This window comes from Thunnus thynnus, chromosome 13 (genome assembly GCF_963924715.1).
Source record: "Thunnus thynnus chromosome 13, fThuThy2.1, whole genome shotgun sequence".
NCBI lineage: Eukaryota > Metazoa > Chordata > Actinopteri > Scombriformes > Scombridae > Thunnus > Thunnus thynnus.
In genome coordinates this window covers 9,156,495-9,177,045 of record NC_089529.1, presented here as the reverse complement: position 1 = coordinate 9,177,045, position 20,551 = coordinate 9,156,495, and the positions used below count along the sequence as shown (strand labels likewise).

The 20,551-nt window shown below is 38.0% G+C and overlaps 1 protein-coding gene across 1 annotated transcript in view; it reads left to right on the top strand.

Annotated features, from left to right (window-relative positions):
* The window catches only part of LOC137195367 (seizure protein 6 homolog), a 91,175-nt gene that overhangs the window by 54,329 nt on the left and 16,295 nt on the right, over window positions 1-20,551 (top strand). The window contains exons 4-5 of the mRNA XM_067607655.1: window positions 11,599-11,791; window positions 19,606-19,791. Coding sequence (XP_067463756.1) covers window positions 11,599-11,791; window positions 19,606-19,791 — 379 coding nt within the window. The remainder of the gene's footprint in view (window positions 1-11,598; window positions 11,792-19,605; window positions 19,792-20,551) is intronic.

The following is a 20,551-nucleotide window of genomic DNA, read 5'->3' as shown; positions in this document are numbered from 1 at the left end:
GACAGGTTTAAAGCAGCATCATTCAAAAAGATGGTGGAGAAGGATTTTGAGGTCAACACTGTATATCTCATTTTTTTTCTCTTCTCCATCCCTTTCCCAACTCTTTCACCCTCTCTTTTTTCCTTTTTTTCTATTTTCATCCTTATGTCATTTATCAGTTTTTCTATTTGTCTAGCTCCTCTACCCTGTCTCAATCAGCTTCAGTTCCTGTGGTGAACCTTTAATTAACAAAACACAGGAACAAATTAACACTTGTTATGTGATTTCTTTTTCTAATCAATATTGTATTTTATTCTTCTGATAGTGCTGGTTAAAACAGTGGGTGACAGTTAAATGTTCAAGCAGGATTTCAATAATAAGGAAACATAATATAGTAACAGAGACGGTAGAATACTGCATCTGAAGTAGTCTTTTAGCTTTGCTTTATGGTGAGTTATAAAATGTAAAAGTGAAAGAATACACAAAGCTTTTTGTTGTTTTAGTTAATTAGCTTATAAATATCCAACAAAGGCCTCAAGTCTCAGTGGGGAAAATTATAGTTTCCAAGTTTTTCATGCTCAAATGAGTGAATATTGTTTTGGACAATTCCAAACAAAGCAAAAATAAATCTTAAGAACATCCAAAACATCTAATGAGCTCAAGCCTGTATGTTGTAGTTAATTACTCCTAAAATGAGCACAAAGTACTGCTGAGGTGTATCATCAGTGAAATGCCTGTTAAAGGATTGAGATGTTACAGAGCATGCCAAGTGTTTATATCTAACCTCGGCTCGAGGGTTAGCAATTGGTACTTGATGCTGCCTCAGCGACCATGCTCTTCTAACTCCAATCAATAGTCATGTTAATAAGCAGCACGAATACTTGACACACAGTGTCCTCTCAGTGCCGGGTGAATTGCTGTATTGATCTTTGTACTATCATTTTAATTCCAGTATTTCTTACAAAAGAAGCAAAATGCACACGGCATTGACCCTGGCTGAGTGTGGCTGATGAGGGAGGGAATTAGATTTGTTTTGTTGGTGTTCAGTGAACACTAGTGCTCTCATCTGATGAAAGGGCCACAAAGAACTGCTACAAAGTTTCCACTTCTGACATTTTTGTAACACTAAGAGTGTCTCTTTAGAATACAGTCACGCCTTCCTCCTCACCGCTGACATAATAAAATTGGTGCTTTAACAAGGCAATGCACATGTTTTGTCCATTCTGTAACTCTGGTCCCCAGCAGCGCGAAAACACGTGGCAGATATGTTGCAGAGAAAATGAGCCTGACTGAGTAATGGAGGCCAAGACAGGATTGCTGCCTTTAATCAACTTGAGATGAGGCAGAAGGAAGCCTTCATCATGTTGTGCCTTGGGGGAGCAAGGCAGGACATAAAGAAGGCCAGTTTGATCTTGATGAGCTTTTTAAAGGGTGTCAGGGCTTTGCTGAGATGAGTTTTCATGGGGCCCAGCCATCCCAAGAGGAATGCTTTCAGGTGACACTAATTGCTCCTCCACCCAGCTAGCTGTCATAAGGGGAGAAGACTCTGTCTGGCAGTGGGCTATGTTCTCTCCAACTCTTTCAGTGTCATGATGAAGACAGGAGAGTTAAGATGCATGCAAGAAAATCCGAAGAATAATCAGCAATGCATGAATTTAAATCTATGCAAAACTGCACACTGCTGCAAATAAACTGAGATGTCAAGGGCCGAGAGGCACATCGAAAAGTGAAGCAGATTTATCAGGAAGCAAGAATCTCATCTCATGAAAGTGTTTCAAATGCAGGCGGTCTTAATGGCTGCTTCCTTGTCCACAGAGAAGCTTCTGAAAGCTAAAAAAAAATATAATATTTGAGACAATGGTCACTATATGGTGGTTGCATTTGGTGATCCCAGGAGCATAAAATGGGCAAGCTTAAATGTGAAATTAGTGACAATGAGCAAGTTAGTATTGTATTCAGCCACTGGCTCCAGCACATTCTCATTAAGATTCAGCTTTTGCTGATTGGTAAGGATCCATTGTTTTAGACAGCAGGGCAAACAGGAAATGGCCTTGGCTGTTTTTATATAGAGGTGAATGTTCAATTAAGATAACGTTTTTCATATAATGAGCACTGGAATAAGTCTGTTTTTGTATGAATTTATCAGGAGATACACAAAAACACCAACTGGGTGAACCAAGCTTATTCACACTATGATTTAGAAACATGAGCCTTAGATAGGGGGAGATGAGGTAGGTGCACTAACAGTGTGCTCCACCATATAGGCCAGTGGCTTTTATCATAGTAATGGCACTGCAGCTGGCAAGTCCAATGGCTGTTGATTTATTGCCCCCAGCAGCAGGGTCATTTGATTTCCATGTATAGTGGGATCATTTTGATTACAAACTACTCATTTCAGCATCAGCAATGGCTCCTGTGAGTCAGTGTAAATGTTCATTGCAGAGCACCACCAGATGTTTTCAACAGTGAGTTATCAGTGAGAGCCAGCCTCTCTGGACAGTTAACTCATACTGCATGCTCACAGATAAATTAATAAATGAGTAAGTAAAGATTACACGCCATGCGTAAAAGTCTAATTTGTTTGACAAATTGTTTATTTTAAAGCACCAGGAGAAATAGTTTTTCTTGTCCAAGTAGCATTTTCAGATATATAGTATTTCTTTAGTTTTTAAAGCAGACAGCAATCCCCTAATTGCATGATACAGATGAGCCTATTTAGTTGATCTATTATGTGCAGTGGTGGAAGAACAACTCAGATCCTTTACTTACTGGAAGTAAAAGTAACACTACTACAATGTCAAATTACTAGTCCTACCTTGAAAAGCTCTCTTAACTAAAACTACAAAAGTATATCAGCAAAATGTACTAAAAAGTATTAAAATTACAAGTACTCTACTACAGAAAGGCCACTGTCAGTGTTATATTTTATATATTGTGGGATATCATTACTGATGCATTAATGTGTAAACAGCATTTACTGTCATAGCTGATGAAGGTGGAGCTATAGTTTTAACAATTTACTAAAATATTGGGTAGTTTAAATCTATAATAAAACATCGTATTTTATATATGTTTTGTGTATAAAATCTTAATCTGCAAAGTCACTAGTTAGTAGCTGTCAGGTAAATACAGTGGCGTAAAAAGTACCATGTTTCCCTCTGAAATGTGACTAGTCACAGATTAAAAGCAATGGCAGGCTGCTTTCTGTTTGGATGTGATAATATGGATCTTCACCTCTGCTTACTGTTCACTCTCACAGTTTAACACTGCAGCACACTGCTAGCTCCCGGTTCTACAAAGGTCATGGCAAACACAGCAAGATCAAGGCATTCAATCCTGCAAATATTGTCTTGCTTTGAAACGTTTATTTTAGAGATTTTCCTCCATGTTTTATATTCCGAGTGCAGTGCCAGGCCTGTCAATTGTACTTTGGCCTTGCAGGATGGTCTGTTTGTTGTAGTGGTTTGATTGAAAAGACAGTGGCTAGAGGAGAGAGATGACCCTCTGTCCTCTCTTCTCATTTTGACTGGGCATAGGAAATATTTTATTGGAACACACTTGAAGTGAAAGAGCACCTACTCACAGGAAAGTCTTACATTTCTTGAACATACATGTGTATACATGTGCACACACATGCACACACAGACAAAAACACATACACATACACACATAGTTGTGTTTCCATCACTTTAAACCAAGTCTTCACCATAAAATTAATGATTTATGTTAAGGGGTCTTACTTTTTGTCCCCATAAGAGCGGCGAGTCCCCACAACATTGCTGTGTAAACAGATTTACGTCCCCGCAACATGAGGAATACCTGGACCACACACACACACACACACACACACACACACACGCACACACGCACACACACACACACACACACACACACACACACACACACACACACACACACACACACACACATATGCACGTACATGTGTGTGTGAGTGAGTGAGTGAGAGAGACAGCGTGAAAGCAGTCCCTCTAGGCATTTGGCTGCAGTACTAGTGAAGATAAGGTAATGATGTCTCCTGACATGGCCAATGATTCATAATTGAGGCAGGACAGCTGTTGCTGGCTGCAGTGACAGGTCCCAGGGTGGATGACAGATGATAGGGCCCTCTGGGGCCAAACTATCTATCAGTCCAAATGTTCACTGTCCACTATCTGCTTACCCTGTCCTTCATAAGCCTCCCAGGTATATGTAAACCAAGTGGTCACAGACTCACAACCTGTTTTACCTCACTGAAAATGATTGAAGTTAATGAAATTGTTGCAGTATCACAGTGTGTACCATACATGAGACATAACATCTGTGCAGTCAGGTGTTATGCCTATAATAAATAAACTATAAACACTACTACTGTTCAACGTTGGTGTAATTACACTAGTTTTGTCTGCAATCTGCATTGATTATGAATATAATAATCAAAACCTCACTGAATATGACTGTAAGAATATGATTGATGGAAAATTATCAAAAATGTGTTTTTCCATCACCTACAGTAATAGTGCAACTTTCTCCCAAGATGTTGCAGTAAAACAGTCAAGAAAACAGTCTGATTTGACAAATAAATAATAAGTAGTAACAAAGTTACAAAGAATAAAAACATGTAACAGACAAAAAAAAGACAAAATTAAATATAGTCATATTATCATCATCGTCATCATATAGTCATATTAATAATCAAAAGGACTCAAACGCAACCAGATTAAACATTAAATATTCACAAAGGCTTTCTTATGAAAGAAGGTTTTCATAAGTGATTTAGAAGTAGTGATAGATGTAGTCTGTCTCATGTCAATAGGCAGTGTTCAAAAGTCTGTGGGTTTTAACAGACCATTTTAAGAGCAGAGTTTTTGACTTGTCATAGCAGGAAAAGCACCCAAGCACAGGTGGAACTGATAACATCAATGATGGCTCAGTGTCTGAGGAAGCCACACTGTACTGGTGAACCATCATACACTATACCAGGGCCATGGATTTGGAAATACTAAATTGGATTCAGCCATCATTAATGGTATTAATTGCACCTGTTCGTTTCCTGCTTTAGTATGTCAAAATGTCTGAGGTGAAAAAGGTCTACTGCACAGACCTGGTCACCCTTGGTTACGAGCTGAGTCCTAGGAATAACAAGCAGAGCTCCATCCATTGATCTAAGGGAGCTCACAGGCATGTAAGGAGTCAGCAAATCAGTAATATATTTTGAAGCAAGGCAGTTAGCTTGCACAATATGTTCTTATCTCTTGATGCCAGTTATAATTCAAGCAGCAGCATTCTGTACCAATTGGAACTGGTGAACTGAATCAAAGTGCATTATAGTAGTCCAGGTGAGAAAAACAAAAGCATGTACAACTAAATGTAAATTAGGACATAAAAATTACCTACATTTAAAGATTTTCTTGAATTAAAAAAAAGACTGTTATTGGACTGAAAGGTATTGGATTGCTATGGAACATTTAACCGTGTGTCACCTATATATGAAGAAGACATCATGGCTTTGTGGATATTATTTAGTATTGATGGATTAAATGAGGGTAGAAAAATATTGTCATTGATTAATATTTATGTTGAAAGTAGATGACCCTTACTTTGATAGTGACAGAAACATGTGCAGATGTGGATATGTGTACAAATAATTTTTAACTTGCCATGATTTCATTTTGGATGAATGAAAACAGAAGAAATTCTCAACCAGTTTACACTTGCAATGTGTTTAGTCATTTGTTACTGCTTTGTTACAAAAGAAAGATGTCTTGTCAGATGGGTGTCAGGACAGTAGACTGTTCTTTTAAAGTGTGATGTTCAATAGCTTTTGTTGAAGTTCTTCAGTACTACATTGCAACCATTGCAGAGCACATATTTTTGAATTATGAAAGACTGCCAACCTTGCAGCAACTGGCTACAGGAATTGGTGAACTGAGCAAGGATACTACAGATACTTTTCATCAGGTGTTTTTTGAAGCAATGGTTGACTAAAATATCAGCCATCTCTCATCCATCAGCTTAATAACAGAAACACATAACAGGGAAATAATTCCTGATGGAAACTGAGAGATAAAGGAACTTATAGTTTTAAATTAAATATTTAACGTGCCTATGTCACTGTATGGTTAGAAATGCCAGGATGAAATAGCAAATTACACATTTTCTAAATTCCCTGTTCCTTGAAAATACAAGACTACAATACAAACAATAAATCACAATACAGTCAATTATAGATGTAATTTAGAGTAGATTCTCCAAGGTTTGCATTTTCTAAATTTATCAGACTATCAAATTAAACCCATGGTCACTGAAATTGCAATTCCACATTGTCAGTCTTATTTCTTGAATATTTGAATATGAATATCAAATTGGAGGAGTTATTGTGCTGCACTGTGGGGTAAAATATGAGGTTGTAATAAGAGCAAGTATGCTCACCCGAAGTAACCCAATTTCCAAAGCATTCAAGCCCTCCATATTAACTGAGACAAAAAAGGAAAAAATCAAAAAAAGAACTGTGCCTAAGGCTTTGTCATTGCTGTTGCCCTTGAGAAACTGAGAAAACATGGGATCTAAAATAATGTGACATTTCTTTATTACTCACTGTGACACTGGTTTGAGGCTGCCGTTTGGCTGTTGTTTGTAACCACCTAAGCTACAATGGCAATATGCACAGTTTTTATATTTGTTAACAACATAAAGATTTTGTGATTTTGTAACACAAAAAGCAAAGGAATATCTGCTGTTTGACATTTTTGATGTACTGTTTGACTGTCTGCTGTGTTCTCAGTTGCTTGTCTGAAAACCTCTCGAGTGTTGTTTAATTCTGGTTGTGATAAAAATCAAATTAATCAAAGTGGCTGACCTCATGGATCATTCCAGAAGAAGTCACCTCTAAGCTCAGTCTCAGAGTGTCCATTAACCTCTCCGTGCTCATTGTCAGCTCCCCTTCGACTGAGTGACAGTTAGTCAACGTGACCACATTCATTTTGCTGCTGCTGTTGTGCTATGTGCTCATCCTGCCCACTGTCTTGGCTTTTCCAAGCGGTTGCACTAACACTCCTGCACACGTATTACTTCAGGGACATCAGCCTATGGAGGGCAACACTTTTTCTGCCTCATGGCATACCTGAGACCTGAGCCCACTACCTATGACAGCATTAGCTTTCAGAACATGATATGAATTTCATTGCTGGCTGAAACATCCCATCCAGGGAGAGAAACACCTGGTGGAACCCTCTTTTCTCTCCCTGAATTACCCCCTAGACAGAATTTTGATAAAATTACAAACACAAGTGGTATCCAGCTTCTACAGCTCTGCCACATGCTGGGTCTGTAGATAGTCAATGGTAGGTTACAAGGAGACTCTCTGGGCTGTTACACATTTAGTTCAGCTCTTGGCAGTAGCACGGTAGACTATGACATAACAGATTTGGACCCAATGTCTCTCAGAGCTTTCACAGTCAACGCATTCACACCACTATCAGATCACAGTAAGATCACTGTTATTTTGAAGAGAGCACACACCAACCATGAGGCCTCTAAACCCAGTAAACTGTACAACACCACACATTTATATAGATAGAAATCAGACAGCATGGAGAGCTACCAAAAGGCATTTGAAAATCCCAAAATCCAATATTCAATTGATTTCTTTCTTTCTAAAATGTTTCCCCATAATAATGAGGGTGTAAACTGTGCTATGGGCAAAATTAATGCAATTTCTGATAAATTTGCATTGTTTTGAAATTTGAAAATCTCTAATCAAAAACAAAAACAAATAAACAATAACAAATGGTTTTACAATGATTGCAAAAATATGAACAAAACAAAACAAAACAAAACAAAATCAACTGGCAATACAAAATGTCAGCATTTGGATTAATTATTTTACTGAATTATACAGCAATATTATTGAGAACATTGACCAAAACAAAATACACACTAAGTGGAAAACTTTAGAATTAGTAATTAAAGACAACCAAAACCCTCTAGATGCTTCAATAACAGAGCAAGATGGACAGCATCCAATCCCTGAAAGCTAAAAAGCCTGTGGAGTCAACAGCATTTTAAATGAAATGATTGAATACTCTGACCATAAATTTGCTATACTCAAACTTTTTAATAGAATTCTAGCAGTTGGCACCTTTCCTGACATATGGAATAAAGATCTAGTAACATCAATTTTATAAAAATGGAAATAAATATGACCCAAACAATTACTGTGGAATCTGTGTGAATAGTAACCTGGGAAAAACCTTTTGCAATATTATGAATAAAAGACAGTTTTATCAATAACCAAAATGTATTGAATAAATGCCAAATTGGATTCTTACCAAGGTTTCGTACAACAGACCACATCTATACCCTCCACACCCTAATTTAACAAGAATTAGACAAAAAGAAAGAAAAAGGCCCATGCATGTTTTATTGATTTCAAGAAAGCCTTCAATTCCATCTGGCATGAGGCTTTTTCTATTGACTACTTAACAGTAGCACTGAGGGAAAACATATGATGTAAACAATCTATGTACACAAATAGTAAATGTGCAGTTAAAATAGGAGACAAACAAACAGCCCTGTTTTCCCAGGGTTGTGGGGTGAGGCAGGGGTACAATCTAAGTCCAACCCTCTTCAATTTATACATTAATGAATTTGTATATCAATTAGATCAATCCACTGCATTTGGTCTCACCCTGAATGACACAGAAATTAAGCATCTCCCAAATGCAGATTTCTTGGTGTTGCTGACACCAACAAAAGAAGGTCTACAGCAGCACCTTAACCTCCTGCATGAATTCTATCAGACCTGGGCCCTGACAGTGAACCAAAAAAAAAAACAAACAAAAACAAAATATATGATCTTTCAGAAGCAGTCCATATGTAAGGAAAACACACACAATTTCTATTTGGATATCACTAAATTACACTATACAAAGAACTACACATACCTTGGCCTCAACATAAGCTCCACAGGAAGCTTCAACTTGGCTTTGAAAGATCTGAGAGACAAAGCAAGGAGAGCTTTCTATGCAATTAGAAGAAATATTAAATTTCAATTAAAATCTGGCTAAAAAAATTCCAATTCTTATTAGAACTGATAATTCTCTATGGCAGTGAAATTTGGGGACCAAAATTAAATAATAAATTTAGCAAATGGGACAAAACCATCATAGAACATTCCACACAGAGTTCTGTAAGAACATGTCCAAAAATCACACCCACAGTAGGATAAAGTGCCCTCTAAGGTGTCCCCACAAGCTGATAAAATGCCTTCTAAGGTGCCCCCACAATATGATAAAGTCCCCTCACAGGTGCCCCCTGAAGTCCCCTCACAGGTGCCCCCACAGTATAAAATATGGTACCCCAAAAGCAAGAAAACATGATGTGCACTTTAAATGAAGAGGATGCAATGCAGTGCTCTATGAGTTGCCATAGTGATGGGGTGAGCTGGAGGTTCTATATAGGAGTCCTTCTAGTGAATAAAAAGGGGGGGAAAAGGGGAAAAAGTGCAATTTAGGGTTCCCTTAAGTCTAACATACTGAAGAGCAGAATTGGGTGCCCTTTCAATGAAAAAAAGTGCCCTTAATGGTGCACTGTATGGGAGGAAAAAATGGTGAAGTGCCCCTCCAGTGAAGATTATGAGATACTATGCCCTATAAGATGCCCTTATGATGGAGTAGACTGCCCATTATGTTAGAAATAATGTATGCTTTATGTAGGCTGACCATAAGGAAAGTGCATTAGGAGTGCAGTCTAAGCTGTAACCTTGATCCTACGGCAATTTGTGAGGTAGGTAACATAGCAAGGCTTTTTGTAGTTGAAATAAGGGTATACATTAAATTGTATTAACTATGCATTACTAATGTGTGTAGACTGTATTTTCCAAGTTGGTTTTATATGTAGGCCTGTTCAAAGCTGTAAAACATGCCAAACAATATGTTAGACTGATAGTAGCTAACTAGCTAGATATGTACTTGACCATTTCTATACTAAATATTTGGTACGAACTGGAAATCAGCCTTGTGGTGTAATAAAATCACATAGGAAATCATTAGAGTATTATTTATTCAAAATGCGTTTACAGCCCTTTAGCTTGGATTAACTTGTACTTGTAGAGAGTGAGATTAGCAATGGGTTACCCTATGATTACAGAATGTCATGAAAAGACAGAAAATTGAACACAATATAAAGGAATCTGCAAAATGCAGCTAGAGGCAGCAAGGGAGGAGATGACAGATATAGAGGTAGATTTGCATTAGCCATTAGCAATTAGATGGGATGCCCATTAGAATTTAAACCTCTGTCTTGGCATGTTAAAAAGTTTTAAAAAATGTATCCTGTCATGAAACTAATGAAATCTGCAAGGGAACCTTATGAGTAACTGCTAACAGGCAAACAAACAGAGCGGAGTGAAAACATCTGCCTTGGCAGGGGTAAAATCATACATGACATGAGAGGCAAGAGGGCTAGTGCAGTTCTAGTGCTGTATGTCAGTCCTTTAATGCCCCAAGTAACTGGAAAGGCATGATGAAGCTGCCTAATCTTTCAAGGATATTTTCCACTTCTATGACATGTAGGGAGACAGTACTGTCACTGAACTGAGGGTGTTCCACTCTTCCTATGCTCTCCATACCAGCAACATCCAAGCTATGCTTAAGTGTCTTAAAGAAAATTATGTGGACACAGTTTTTCCAAAGCTGACAAAACTCCTCAGAATAAATGCCACATTGACATTGCCAGTGACAACTGCATCAGTTGAGCGATCATTCTCCAAATTGAAGCTGATCAGCTTAGAAACAGATGTGGAGAGGAAGGATCTCAGATCTTCTGCTGTTCATTCAGAGGGACATCCCAACTGACCATAACAAGGTCATTAATATTCACAAACTCATGGCCTCCTTTTATCTCACCAATCTTGCCTCTCGCTTCCCTGACAAGACCGGTTCCATGTTTCTACTTGTGTTTGAGAAATAAACATTTAAAACATTACCCATTCCCTGTATTTTATTACAGAGAAGTTTGCAAAGTAAATGTTTAAAAAGTAAATCCTTTTTAAAACAGAGGTGTTGTTTTCCTTACATTCAGAGTCAACATATAACATGTTAATCTCAATAGGCGATGTAGCCTTTTTACCAAACATGCATTGTTGTTTTCTGTTGATGGCTGTTGAATGTTTCAGGTGCCCTTTATATTTTTTTGCCCCTGCTCCTCAGACAGCCTGAGTCCGCCACTGAAGTGACCCATTTTTTTCAGAGCAACGTAATTCGAGTAAACTTGGCTTTAAATGGAAATGCAGCAGTGATGGGGCTGAATTAAGACCTCATCTGGTGTGAACTGAGACGTCAGAAGTCAACAGGCCTGTGTGCAATGTGATTTTTTATTTTATGTTAAAATGAAATGATGAGGGTAAATAGAAAGAAAAGTGTCCATCCTCACAGTGCTAAAAGCACAATTCACTGACTGTTATTCTATGTGCAATGTGTTGGTCTATAGAGATTCTTTGCAAAGGGTAAGTCAGTCAGTGAACCATTTGCTAGCATGACTTCATACTGTACATGATGCACTAAGGTAGGGCAATAAAACCTACTGTATGTGTAATCATATTGCCTCTTCTCTTTTTTTTAGGTGCTAAATGTGAGTGTGTTGGAGGGAGAACAGGTGACAGTAGAGGATACGGGTGGCCGAGAATCCTTCATCCTTGCCAATGAGTCAGTCTTGATGCGGGGCCTTGTACTACGCAGCTGGAGCAACCAGATCTCCATCCGTTTTCGTAGTGACCAACAGCACAACTCCGGATTCCTCCTGCTGCATTACCAAGGTGAGCCATTACTATGCTAACTATAGTATGTTCACCATAAATTAATCCAACAATTGCTCAGCTTAGGGTTTGACCATGTTACAACAAAAAAGTAGTAACAAGGTCTCATTCTTACACAATGCTCTATTCTTAAATATTGACTGTCGAGCTTACCATAATTTACAGATACAAAATAACACATTCATAAGCCCCGTGAAGTGTACAGGCTTTCCCCCCCTACTAACTATTTCCCCACACTGTTCATAACATTTTTCTCTCTTTTTTTGGGTATGTATGTTTCCACTCTTCCCCAAAAGGAAATTGTGTGAAGGAGCATTTCTAAAACTGCTGATGTTCTCAAAGGAGACCTCACTGTCATGCACTGTGTGTGGCATCCATTGTGAAGTTGTCAGTCAATCAATCAATCAATCAATGAATCAAGCAATCAAGCAGTCAAGCACTCAAGCAATTAGTGAGTAGGTCAGAAGTGCAGGAGGATAGCTTGCTAGGGGAATTTACATATTCAAGCTATTTTTGTGAGCACTGAATGCAGTTGTCCTCTGCATAGATTAAACATAAGCAGAATTAATAATTACAGTAAATGTGTTCAAATAGTAACAACAAGAGAGTGTGGCAGCAGAAAAATCAGGAGAAATAGTTACCGTATGCTGTTGGTGAATATGATGGCCCATAAATTCCTCTCTTGCTTGTTATATGCGTGACATCGATCTTCCATGTCCACAACACTGTCTGTTTATCTTAGCAATCTCACAAAGTGGCCACCAATTACATGCCCCATCGATTTGAGTTGATGGTGGAAGCTGGTGGACAAAACATTCATTCCACCACATTACTGTGGCACTTTCATCAGCTCTAAAATGAAAGCAACCATCAAAACAGTGCCGCTGACGTGAGATAAATCAGCCCATCGCTGTTGGATGTGTGAATATCGCTGTGTGGTCAGGCTGAATGATGACAGCGTGGGGTCAGTGCAGATCATACAGGGTGATGCATAGATGGAGCAGATGGTGACAAATAGTTTAAATGTATTATACTGTCAGTATGTGTACTTTTCTCCTTCACTTCTCTTCTTTGCATTTCAGTAGAGGAGAAAATAATAAATCCTACCCAGCATAATTTTGTGGAAAATGTATGTTTTTCCAGGTTTATTGATGAGTGTAGATAGACACCCTGTACCATTTCTTTGACTATTTTGTGCTGTTAAAATAAACACTATATCAATCTATCCATCTAAGTATTGTACCTATTGCGGGTTTGCTCAGTTTGGCCTCAACCCAAATACAGATCACGGCTAAATTTACTGCTAGATCCTGTTGTGTCTGACAGTGCTACAGTAGGTATTCCTGTGCCCTTACAACAACAACTGATATCAAATTTCAAAACATTTACACTAATGAGAAAAAAAATGCATTGAGCAGACTTCTAGAAGACTACACGTATTGGAGACAGAAAATATTTCAATTTGTGTTCCTCTCCTCGGTAAGCCAGAGTATCACCTTGTCCTTTTATAATGGGCTGAGAGAAATGTGATTGGACAAGCGTGGAGAAGGAGACAGAACTGTGGAGAGATGGATCCAAGCTCAGGGTAATTAATATCTGCTACAGTGTTGGCTCTGCCTGCGATGGCAGACTGATGGATGTCTCTATAACATTAGCAGTGTGTTTTACTGTTTATATGTAGACAACAGGGAGCTGGAGTGTGGGGCACGGGGGGGGGGGGGGGGGGGGGGGGGGGTGATGCACCACTTCCCTTGTATATCCTTCTCCTAAGATGTTCCCCAATAAACACACATGCACATATCTGCATCTACATAGAACAGAGGGTATTAATGTCTTCATTGTCCATTCAACAATAATATGCAGAGACAACTACTGCAGCTGCAGTACAGTATACAGAAAAAAATGACATCCATACATGCAACTAACAATGCACAACATATAACATGAATTAAATAATCCTAAGAATAAATAACTCTATATGCACATAATCAGTGTTATTTGCTGGTGAAATAACATTTATCTTTTTAGTATTCAGGTTTCCACAAAATTAACTCATTTTGCTATGAAAATAATTAAAATCGCAATTTAGAAGTTATGACTTATTAGGCTCTATAAATCCAAAATACTAATACTTATTAATACTTATTGTTATTGCAATGATATAGACAATTACAAAATACTTAAGTGGCAGGTTTATTAGTGACATAGACAGTTATGCATGAGCTGTTGTCCAAGTCCAAGCCATCACCCTGGAGAGCCATAAAGAGGTAATAAAAATTTGACTTTTTTGAAATTCTGGGACAAATCCAGGCCTGACTATTTTATCTAGTATATTATAATGACAGCACTTTCATGTGACATGGCACAGATATTCTTGGTTTTATACAGAATGCAATATAAAAATGGATCAACTTGCTTTTCTGTAATAAAAGGATATGCTGCAATTTTAACTCCCAAAGCCTAATTCATGTGCGACAGTGCCTGACAGCATTTTGCGAGGATACTTTATCCTGCTAGCGGCAGCCAGACTAGCAAACTAAACACAGAAGTGAGATTTCTGCCATTCTGAAGCATAGTATTGGGTTAATTAGAGAGCTTGCATGCAAAAGAGTTAAGTTAGTTGGCAGAAAATATTACTGAAGTGATATTCTGACCTTTAACAGGGAGGTCAAGGAATATTGTCATTTATTTAAAAAGGAATATCATTTGTATGCATGAGCATTGTAAGTGCTGATAATTGAATTTAACACTGCACATGCAAATGTGGACAACCCTAGGCCTAGATCCCTACAATTAAAAAGTTGCTTTATTGAACTTAAGTTGTGATGAATTGAATAACTACCTCTCGTTATTCAGTTGATGGATATATTGTTGCCATCATATCTGACCTCTTAACAAAGAGGTGAGCTAAAAATTGTCATTTCAAGATTTTATGAAGTACATAGAGCATAAATCAGTGGCATTGCCAATGGCACTGATGTTCTACAGAGATTATTGATCGGCTGTTACTAATAAGCTGTGTTGACAAGTGAGGTGGCCAGAGGACCTCTGCCACTGGCAGTATAATCCACCGTGTGCCACAACTCTCAGTAGCATTAATGAGATGCTGTCTCTAGTCCAAAGTTATTTCTCTTTAATAGGCTTTATTGAGTAAATGACCATTAAAATCGAGTTTTTAACCCAACCACATAAATATCAATAGGGCACATCATGGCAGAACTATGGTCTGGCTTTTTACAACTGAATCACTTTCCCAGAGACAACACTATTGATCTTTCTGTGAAAGGTAATCCTTTGGTGCACAGCCAGGACATGAGGCTTGGATACAGTGACAGTCACACTATCACAAGTCACCTGCTAACCGCTTTACAACTGCTTTTATATCAAAACAATAACAACTGATGAGAGATGACTAGTCATCAGCACAGGAATTGTTCTCCCTGGAAACACATTTTACCGTCTAAATGTAGATGTAACTCATGGTGGATAATATTCTGCCAATAGCACTGTCATTAAATATAGTAACAACAATTGACACTGCAATCATTGTTTGTGCTATGTTCTGTCACAATATTTCATTATCTCCTGCCCTCACCTTGCCAAGTTTGATCACATTCCAGCTGTCTACCTGAAGTGATACACCACTTTAAATACAAGTTTATTAGGCTTGAATGGAAAAACATTTTATTTGATAGTTAACTTTCTGGCTTCCTCAGTTCATCTATTGTGCCCTAGTCAACAATATTTGTCCAATATTGGTTGGAGACCAGAATTCTCAATTTGAAGTACTCAGATGAATGAAAAATGTGCATACAGAATAAAAGGAAATGTTTTCTCTCTTTAAATGATTTCCAGAAGTTGATCTTAAGCATCTTTAAACAGAAGGCTGAAGAAATCATAACTCATTATGGATCCAAAATACAGATTCGTGGTTCATTACCTTAAACAAGGACACAAACCACTTGAATGTCAGATAGCTGAGGAAGCAGGATAAACAGAAATATTTTATATTTCAAAAGAGCTATTAGGCTACAAATCAATAGCTGTTGCACAGGTGAGCAACAGAGAGAAATAAAGAAAATAAGACAAGACATGCGCCTTTTGAACCCCTGAGAACAAGTGTAAAATGACAAAATAAAGTTAAAAAAAAATGACCCATGTTCAGATGCCTTGTGATTATATACTGGCTATGACAAGCTACATATAAAACAACTGTCTAACTTGAAACTATGCTATTTAAATCGCAAAGGCTTTCTGCTTTCTTTTCCTCTTTCTTATCTTTTTAAGGACACTGATTTTAATACAAACAATATGTGTCACTCACAGGTAATCAGTGTGAGATACTGTAGCACATATGGCAGTAATGTTTCCTTGATTTGACCTGTGATCACAGTGGGGTGATAACTGAAATGCAGTGTCTCATAGTGTTTTATACAAAATATTTTGCCCCTTTTACATAGGGATTCATTATAATACTATTATAAACTATAATTCAGATTTCAGAGAAATTTCGCATAGTAGTTTCACAAGTACTGTAACTGTAACTTCCTTAGATGTACAAAAAATGTTTTTGGTAATACACATATGTCGTGGATGATCTTTTCCAATTTCAGTGTCTCTAATAAAGCTGAAATTAGACATGCAATGCTGGATCATACTAGTCTTGTTGTAGAACTGAAGATTTTACCTGAGTATCGCCAGTGTGACAGTTTTCTTCTCCTCTACAAGGAAACGATAACTAAAGACATAAGCGCCACAGCTGTTTCCTGTGGCTCCACAGTACCATCAGCTAATCTTCCTGGGTGCCTGTGCAGTGGATCTATTATTTATAATAGCAAAACAATCAGACTTTATGGCCCAGCACCACATCTACCGGAATGGAGGCAGCACGTAATTTAATACTTCAGGAATTGGCTCCACAATTTTTGCCTCTGGCTCTCCCACTGCATGCTCAATGGGGATGTAAATGCCGCTATGATAATGGCAATAACTAGGTTCATTGGAGCTAGTGATAAACTATGAATTGAATGGATGACCCAGGGGCAGTGTACCTCGTCCCTGTGGCTCACTGATTTACTGCAGGAGAAAGGCCTGTTTCATTATGGTGGTAACCAGTGGCTTGTATAAAAGAAAAACCCAAGTCAGTAGATTAAAACATTGTAGATAGGGGGCAGTTTCACAAGCTTTTATGGCCATCATGTGTTTAGGATTTTTCCCTCGAGTTCAAGTTCAAAGATTGAATATCCAATTTAGCTTCAAGGTAATGCTAGACACATCACTAAAGTTTTGTTGTACATCTACAAATGTCTGGCTGTAATGAAAGCACTTCAAATCCAGCTTGCTATAGAATGTCTCATCTTTTTTTGTGCTGTTTAACCTCCACTTACTCAGCATCTGTGCAGGCAAAGACTTCTAAACCCAAATTTACTGAAGTATCCGTGTGTGAACCAACAAGTCTGCCTATCTACTAACCTGTTAGCTTTCCCTTTCTACATGTGGCAAATGCACCAGCTCTAAATATATGATGTTAAGAGGCCGGGCTCTTAACCCTTTTACTATGGAACCTGTTCCAAAATATATTAACAAATGTTTTAGTTGATGTTTACTTTATCAGGACAATTTAGATTGGGTCAGGCATGTAATCAACACCTGAAAAATAACAATATAGTGAAGTTACTGTCAATATCCTTAGCAAATATTAACAGTATATGTGGATCAGATGTTGCCATTTTCCCTCCTTTATTCATGCATATAGAAATGCACATGGCAGTGATTTATGATACAGTTCTGTAATGTTCAATATGATGGGAATCAAGCAACAAAATCTGGGTGTAAGCAAAAATAGAAAGCAGTAACAACTAAGCAAGGCTCAAGCCAAACAGCCCTTCAGCTATGTAGCTGAAAATGCAGTAGTCCATGTTGTAATTCTGTAAACACCAAATAACCTTAATCATATTAACATAAGTAGATTAAGGTGTTTACACTACATGGACCATGCCTGATTATTATCATAATTGCTTTTAAGACTGCAAATATAATTTTTACGCTTACAGGTCCTCCAATATGCCCTTCGCTTTGTTGTTTTCTCCTTCTATTAGCTCTTATTTAAGCTTTGCGTACAGTCCATTAAGCTGAAACATGATGTGCAACTTGCAAAGTTTGAGTAAGTCTGTAGCTTTTAAAAGGTTTTTGTATTTTGTGGCTGCACAACATGCCGTCATTGTATCACAACCCATAGTGGGTCCAATTATGTTGCTTGTTCTGTTGTTCACACATTGCCAGAAGTTTAAAAAAAGTTTTAGTCTGGTCATTAAAGTGCCTACACTAATGAGGTAGAACAGTGTGGTTATTAGACGGGAAGAGAAGGTTGTTTAATAGCTTCCATTACAGACTTGGTTTGCTCCCTCCATTATCCATGTGAACTTCATCCCGTCCTACAGCATTTATTTAAAAACAGGGACAGGACAACAATGCAAAGCAAGTCCAGGGACATTGATCTTACCCTGCTGGAATCACGACTCTTTAGCAACCACTACATTGGCAATTCCTCTTCAAGCTATCACACTATGGGCCCACTACGATATTCAACTGATCAGCAACATTTCCATTTGTCAAAGTATTTGCACTGGACCACGTAGTGATGTTAATTACTGTTCTGCTGCATATCTCTGTACATTTGCATACTGTATGTAACTGGTAAACTGCAATTAATTAAGAGCTGAAGTGTTTAGAAACAAAGTTGAAGGTGGATTAAAAAGCATCCCTGAATGTGTGGACCAGATATGTTGTGGGGATGTAAATCTGTTTACACAGTAATGTTGCAGGGATTCGTCTTCCTTATGGGGACAAAAAGCAAGTCCCCTCAATGTAAATCATTGATTTTAGGGTGAAGACTTGGTTTAAAATTAAGGTCAGTTAAGGGTTATGTTAAGGATAGAGTAAGGGTTAGGCAAGTAGTGGTTAGGATAAGTCTCCAGGAAATGAATGTGTGTATGTGAAAAACAAGACGGCAGAGACAGAGTTAAAACGTTGTACCCGATTTCTTTGCACAAATATTGGTGAAATGTGTATTTTTGTTTCCCCATTTATATCTAAATGTCTACCACTTGCTCAGCACTGGTTTGGAGGGGAGACAATATGGTCAACAATGCAACAAAGCAGCAGGGGTTATACACAATGCAGGACACAGAGGCTTATGTTGTGGAGCCAGTTAACATTGTTGACTCTTTGTTTTGGCCAGAAATTGACTTTTTTTTCCCAGGATTTGATTATGCATATTCAAATGAAACGTCAAGTCCAGGGATATTATTCATCTAGAAACTTAAGTTTGTTTTTACACTGAAAATCTCCCTCAGGCCTCAGACTGGTTAACGAATATTTAAAATTGTGTTGTTCTGTTCTGTTTAAGTGTTTCATCATAAGGTCATATATGTATTCAAATATGTATAGAAGTATTTGCACTTTCATTACAGAGCTGATCATTAGCAAATTAATTAACTGCATTTGGATGTAATTGCATTTGCATTATAGCATTAACATGCCGTCACTTTTTAAATGATCAGTACTATGTAACATCTTGGGCATCAAAGATTATTCATTGGACATACCACAGCAGCTATAATACATTTAAATATAATTTTCTGACATTACATTTACACAGCCTAATTAGCACATTAGTCTTCCTCAAGGCAAGTCACTGAACATTATTATAATGCATTTCAGTAGATATGTTGGCTAGTTACCAGCCACAGAGATGCCAAAAATACCACATTATACTGTAATAAATTAAACTAACGCCTTTGCCTTCTTTCTAGCCTTTGTGCTAAGCTGTACATTCCCCAAAGAGCCTGCTGGTGGAGAGGTTTCTGTGACGCACCTCCATGCTGGCGGAGAAGCCTACTTCCACTGTTTCACCGGCTACAGGTTGCAGGGTCCCAAAATGCTCACCTGTCGCAATGCAACTACACCTTACTGGAGTGGAAAGGAGCCCCGATGTGTGGGTAAGATGAATCTGGTTCTTTGCCATTAACACTAAGGGCAGTTCAGGGCAATGAGGTAGCCCCTTCTTGAACTGCAACAACAAAACAGCTCAAACGTTTGTGTAAAAAAAATTACACAAACCAAATCGCACTTATACTGTAGGTCTCCTTATATCTTCAGGTTAATTTGGATGTTGGCTACCTGTTTGTTTATGATTTAATTTCTGTTTTTGTACTCAATTACCTTGTTGTAACTGTGACTGGGGACAAACTACTAAAGCAAACTTGTTTTTTTAATTAAATTTGTTCAAGTGTTTTACAAATACATGTTTTAAATAGTTTTCAAATTATTTAGAATCTGACAAATTAGAAGTATATTAGAGGTATATTGTAAGCCCCTTTTGCCTATTTTCCATTACAATACAGGTGATTTTGATTAACGAAAGCTTTCAATGGGTTGTCTCCCATTGAGTTGATTAGTTACACGCCGAGGCCAAATGAGTGTGTTTGCATGTGATTAGCAGCACAGGGAGCTATTCTTTGGAGACAGGGCAAAACAAGGCCATTGGACCTGGCTGCCTTAATTAGAATTGGGCCGCATGACTATCCTTCTCCTGCTGGTAAACGCTCATCTGCCAGTCCCAGCCTTTCTCCATTCCTGCCTGCAGCTGCTCTGAACTGATAGTGTTACTGCTGCTGTTTTGCTGTTCCTTTTACAAGTCCATCACACACAGTCACACACTTTTAGACCTAGGTGAGCTGCCCAGTGTTGCCCAGCCAC